Here is a 6226-nt window from a genome sequence, read left to right as displayed (position 1 = left end):
GTGTTGACATGTCGTGGGGTTGTTAACCAATGTCATAAAACAATATGTGTACTGTTTAATGAGAAACTATTTGTTCTGTAAACCTTCACCTAAACTACAATAAAAAAATTTTTTTAAAAACAGAAACCCCCCCCCAAAAAAAATTCATTTCAACACAGTTATTTCCAATTACATGAACGTAACAAACACACAAAACACAGCTGACTTTAAATATCAACTTCAGTTAGGCATTAATTTTGTTCCTGGGGAGCACCCCAATTACCAGATCATATGATATACTAACTCTAGTTAGTTGTTAGGTGCCGTCCAGTCGATTTCTACTCACAGCAACCCCATGTGACAGAGCAGAACCGCCCCAGAGGGTTTTCTAAGCTGTAATCTTTATGGGAGCAGACTGCCAAGTCTTTCTCCCACAAAGCCACTGGGTGGGCTCAAACTACCAACTTTGTGGCTAGCAGCCAAGAGCTTAACCGTTGTGCCACCAGGGTTCATGTTTTAGATATCTTTTTTTTTTGTTTTTTACTGCACTTTAGATGAAGGTTTACAGAACAAATTGTTTCTCATTAAACAGCTGGTACACATGCTGTTTTATGACAATGGTTAACAACCCCACAACACATCAACACTGTCCCTTCTCGAACTTGGGTTCCCTATTACCAGCTTTCCTGTCCCCTCCTGCCTTCTAGTCCTTGTCCCTGGACTGTTGTGCCTTATTAGTCTCATTTTGTTTTATGGGGCTGTCTAGTGTTTGGCTGAAGGGTAAACCTCGGGACTGATTTCATTACTGAGCTAAAAGGGCGTCCAGGGGCCATACTCTGGGGGTTTCTCCAGTCTCTGTCAGGCCAGTAAGTCTAGTCTTTTTTGTGAGTTAGAATTTTGTTCTACATTTTTCTCCAGCTCTGTCCGAGACCCTCTGTTGTGATCCGTGTCAGAGCAGTCGGTGGTGGTAGCCGGGTACCATCGAGTTGTACCTGGACTCAGTCTGGTGGAGGCCTTGGTAGCTGTGGTTCATTAGTCCTTTGGACTAATCTTTACCTTGTGTCTTGTTTTCTTCATTCTCTCTTGCTCCCGAAGGGGTTAGACCAGTGGAGTATCTTAGATGGCTGCTCACAGGCTTTTAAGACCCTAGACGCTACTTACCAAGGTAGAATTCAGAATATTTTCTTTATAAACTATGTTACGCCAATTGAGCTAGATGTTCCCCAAGACCATGGTCCCCAAAACCCTCCACCCAGCAATTCAGTCCCTCAGGGAGTTTGGATGTGTTTATGGAGCTTCCATGACCTTTCCTTGTAAGTTTTAGATATTTTTATGATTACAAATTTATCAAAGCATGAAAGCAAAATGAAAACTGCAGTAATGTATATTCTAAATGTAAAGACAGCAGAAATAAAACAAAAGGAGTAACTAAGTGGTAAAAGTGGAGCTTAATATGGAAATTTATCATGAAAAAAAACAAATTCCCCCTAGCTTCTCATTTCACTGCATTATGCAGAGAAATACTTCATAACACAAACAAGAAAGTTAAGACTGAAGCTCTGTAAAACTTGAAATGCAGGAAATATACAACTTATAAATAATTTAAGAGCTGCCTGCAAGTATATCTGCGCCACAGCCATCACTCAGGCACCAAGGCCATCTCTAGCCCTTGATGTCTTCTGATCAAACACCTTCAATCAAACCACAAGCAATGGGGATAGGTACAAGGTCTTCCTTCTGTCCTCTCTCATACTTCCTTACTCCTAGCCCTTCTCTAATACTGCCATCATCCAAAGCTCAAACTATTTCTACTTTCTTTACCTACCTACCTCTTCTCATCCCCCAGCTCTCCAAAACTTCCTTCCAAATCTTCCAAAGCTCAAACTGTTTCTACTTTCTTCACCTACCTGGTGGCTCAGTGGTAAAGAGCTATGGCTACTACTCGAAAGGCTGGCAGTTCAAATTCACCAGCCGCTCCTTGGAAACCCTATGGGACAGTTCTACTATGTCCTATAGGGTCATTACAAGTCGGAATCAACTCGATGGCAATGGGTTTGGTTTTTTGGTTTTTTATCTACCTACCTCCTCTCATACCTCAGCTCTCCGTAACTTCCATCCAAATCTTCCAACAATCAAACTATTTCTACTTTCTTTACCTACCTCCCACCTCTCATCCCCCAGCTCTCCTTAACCTCCATCAAAATCTTCAGGCTCAGATTAAACAGGGATCAGCAAACTTTTTCTTTAGTAAATATTTTTAGGCTTTCCAGGCAACAAGGAAAAATCGAGGATATTTCAGGTACTTATGTGACAAGAAAGAGAACAAATTCTTACAAATTCTTTGACAAAACTCAAAATGTAGTAATAATTGAGTATAATGTTTTGTAATATAGGTCTACGAACAAGACGAATCCAATTATCATGAAGATGGCATAGGACTGGGCAACAATTCATCCTTTTATACATAAGGTCACCATGACTCAGAGCCAACTCCATGTCAACTAACAAGAAGAATGGAATTCTTCTTTTTTTGGGGGGGCGGGGGTAACATTTCACTTAATTGGGGCTCAAAGTTAGCATTCCTTCATCAAATCAATTGCAAATATTCACCTGTAAAACCCATTCTTAATTCTCAGGCCATGCAAAAACGCAGAATGAGCCAGATTTCGCCAATGGGCCATACAACCCCAGGTTAAGAGTTCAGAGGGACATAGGGTGACTCTGGACTGCTACTGTAACTACTCTATGTGCTAAATATACTTCCTGTTCACTGCTTTGGGAGCCCAACCACAATTTAAAAGCATAGAATAATAAAGCTTTCAAACAAATTATCTTTACATATGTAAAGCAGGAACTTACAAGAAAACAGATTCTTCCATATAAATATTTTCCACTGGAGGAATCTAAGAAATGAGTTAAAAGAATTTGTAAATTGCAGGCAAATTTGTAAAATTATATCAGGTCTTAACTAAAAAGTAATAAGGCAGCACAGAAGAAATAAAGCTTATATCTGCCTAAACTTTCTTTCCAAAGATCTGTTTATGTTCAAAACAACAGCAACATTTATATAAAAGGAAATGAAGGAGATCACAATACTTTCTCTGTTTTAAACTTTCCTACACTAGGGATAAATGTATGCCTTCAAAAAATAAACAGCAATAACCTTCAATTACTCAGCAGAGGCAAAAGCATTTCCCACCTTTTAGATCAGCAGTAAGCAAACTACAACTCTCAGCATTTGTTTTTATATAACCTGCAAGCTCAGAATGGTTTTACATTTTTAAATTGTTGACAAAAAATATGAAGATAACAATTTGTGACACATGAAGATTACACGAAATTTAAATTTTAATGTCTATAAATAAAGTTTTATTGGAACACAGGTAAACCAAAAACTGAACCCACTGCCGCCAATTCGATTCCGACTCTCAGTGACCCTATAGGACAAAGAACTGCTCCGTAGGGCTTCCAAGGATTGAGCACTTTAACCACTACGCCACCAGGGCTTCCTGGAACACAGGTTAGCTCGTTTATTTCCATATTGCCTATGGCTTCTTTCACCCTACAAAACCAGAGCTGAGTAGTTGTGATAGAGATCAATCTGGCCCTTTAATGAAAAGTTTGCCAACCCATGTCCTAGATTATCATCATTTTCATAAAAAGAAAGCTTAGGGTTGTCAAACTAAAAACTATTTTAGCTATTCTATAGGTTCCTGATTCCAAAAACAACATAGTGAATGTTTAAACACTAAACCAAATATTTATAGGCTGCAAACATCAGCTATGAAAATATTTGTATAATGATTATATGAGAGTATGTATCATATTCTTGGAAATAACTACTGATCTAAGTGGAAGGGTAATCAAATAAATTTTAGATATTTGCAAAACACACAGGGTTTTGGCATGGGATATCATTTTTAAATTATATTAAAGGAACTTTTTTTAAATAAATTTTTAAGCATAATTTTCTATCACTACAGTTTAACATTAGATCAAAATATCTCTTCACTCCATTCACAAATTATCCAGTATGAGATTTCAATTATTAGCAATTTTAATTTTTCAGGGTTAATATCATAAAGTCCATGACACGTAATCATATTAAATTTTGCTGAGAATTTAAATCATGCCCAAGGCCAGTGACTACAGACCTAGCCCAGAACTCAACTAGAGTCAACGTCTTAACTCTCATCTTACTCTGCTTCTCACAGGTTCACATTAAGTCCCCACGACTATTTGTTTCTGTGTAGAAAATGGCCCCCACAAAGAAAGCCAACTGCTAATTATAGTGACAGAAACTGAAGTAGTCTAAAAATCAATAGTCCTTAACTAAAATATAGGTTTTGGATAAACTAAAGCATGGAACAGTTTCTGTGAGGTGATCAAGTCTGCACTATAATTTACATCTTTCAGTAAGTGTGCCAAAAAATTTTAATACCTTATTAAATCAGTCTTGTCCTATAGTTATAGGTGCATTTAAGGTGTGAAGTTATACTTTTCAGTTATATTTTACTATATTTTACAGGGAACATTATTTTTAAGACCTAAGAATTTGGAAATTCAGGAGTCCCAGATATATCCTTTGTGAATATCAAACTACTGAAACTGCAAAGTATGCAATTTTCTATTATTCATTTCTAGTGGACACAACCAAGGCACAACAAATATTTACTGGCAATAAAGCTAGCTCTGTAAATTGTTGCAACAATTGCATATAATGATTTGACTTCTGTAATTTTCAAGTTTTTGCTTCTCATTATCCTGCTGTCCCTATGTTAAGTTAGTTATCAGAACACTTCACTTTTTTCCCCTTTACTTCCTGTATTGCTACAAAAAAGACTCTTAAGGTTGGGCTTATTTGAAATGGGAGAATGCATAAAACAAGCAAATGCAATTACAGACAATGTCCATGGGCAGGGTTTGAATGATAAACGTGGACTCCTAAACCAGGAAAATAATTTGGCAACCCTGCAATACGATATTCTTTAAATATCTGTTCAACATTTAATAAGAGAAACCAGCGCTCAATGGGGAAAAGGTGGAGGAAGTATCAGTGCTGCCCAACTCCTGCTAGCTACAGCTCTATCTTCCAGAAATTCAGCTCTGGACCTAACTTACATACCCTAGTCAGCAAAACAAAAGGGCTGTGGAGTTAATCAGACTCCCTCTCCTTAAATGGCAAACAGTCACCAGATATTATTACCCGAAAGTACCAATCCTTGGAGGAGGAGGATGGATCTCACCTCCCACCCAAAATACCAACGCTCCTTCTAATCACAAACATTTCTTCTTGGGAGGAATTCTGTTAACGATGGTTTTCTCCATCTCGTTACGTTATCAGTGTTGTTTTAATGCTCCAGTGATGTTTTTAGTAGCTGTTACATAGACAAGCCGCTACCTGGGCTCTGCACCCGGAGCATGCCTTTAAGCTTCTAAGCATCCGTAGGGCAGGAAGCGCAGAAGAGACCGCAGTCGCGGTGAACCCGGCCGGGATGAACTGTCTTGCCTCCCGCTGGGTGATAGAGATACAGTCCGGGACCTGCGCCCGGGTGCCTCTCCGGCTCCGCCGCAGCCTGGACCTGTCTGGATTCGCCTCCCACCCACAACCAGGTGGTCGAGGCAGGCATGTTCTCGGACTGCCGAGCCGGCCGGCGCTGAGTCCGTCGCGGGGAAGGCTGCCGCATTTAGAGGCTAGCTGCCCCGCACTGCCAGGAGGCTGAGCGGACTCAAGCCTGGGAGCGGCTCACGACAAACGCCAAGAGAAACTGCAGCCCGACAGGTGCCGACAAGCGCTAATGCTCGTCTGCCACCGCCACCCGCGTGGTCCGCGCTCTAGCCGCGCCCGCTCTCCCCTCCCTGTGCCCCTCAGCCTCACCTTTCGGGGCAGCCATTGTTCCCCGACAGCCCCGCCACGCGGAACTGACGCACGACCCCTCCGCGCGCCCTGCGCAAGACGCGGGGAACCGCCCACTATGGTCATAGAGACGAAAAACGCTCGGCCTAGAGCGCCTCGGCGACGGACAGCCCAGAGGCTGACCACTAAGCTAAGGACTAAAATTAAGCCCAGAAAACTGAGCCACTTCCGAAAACTGGAAGAACCTTGATGGAAGACAGGCCTTTACAGCTGAGTCTTGGGTGACAAATGTGTAAAAGTCAGTTGGAAGGCGTTGTTAAGTGAACTACAACTCCCAGCCGGCTCAGGGAGCGGAGTCAAAGGAGCGGAGCATTACCTTCTGGGAATTGT

The 6226-nt window shown here is 41.1% G+C and overlaps 1 protein-coding gene across 3 annotated transcripts in view; it reads right to left on the bottom strand.

Annotated features, from left to right (window-relative positions):
- Positions 1 to 5945, bottom strand: part of SLC35A1 (solute carrier family 35 member A1) — a 42346-nt gene extending 36401 nt beyond the window's left edge. The window contains exon 1 of one of the 3 annotated variants that reach the window (XR_002825980.1): positions 5858 to 5897. Coding sequence is in view for 1 of the 3 variants with exons in the window: in XM_004388982.1 (XP_004389039.1) it covers positions 5858 to 5873 (16 nt within the window). In the remaining 2 variants the exon portion in view is untranslated. Of the gene's footprint in view, positions 1 to 2838; positions 2883 to 5857 lie in introns of those variants that run through there. The other 2 variants (XM_004388982.1, XM_023742954.1) reach the window with 2 other exon arrangements.
- Between the last annotated feature and the right edge of the window lie 281 nt (positions 5946 to 6226).

The sequence above is a fragment of the Trichechus manatus genome, unplaced genomic scaffold (genome assembly GCF_000243295.1).
Source record: "Trichechus manatus latirostris isolate Lorelei unplaced genomic scaffold, TriManLat1.0 scaffold00226, whole genome shotgun sequence".
Lineage (NCBI taxonomy): Eukaryota > Metazoa > Chordata > Mammalia > Sirenia > Trichechidae > Trichechus > Trichechus manatus.
This window is presented reverse-complemented; position numbering and strand designations above follow the sequence as displayed.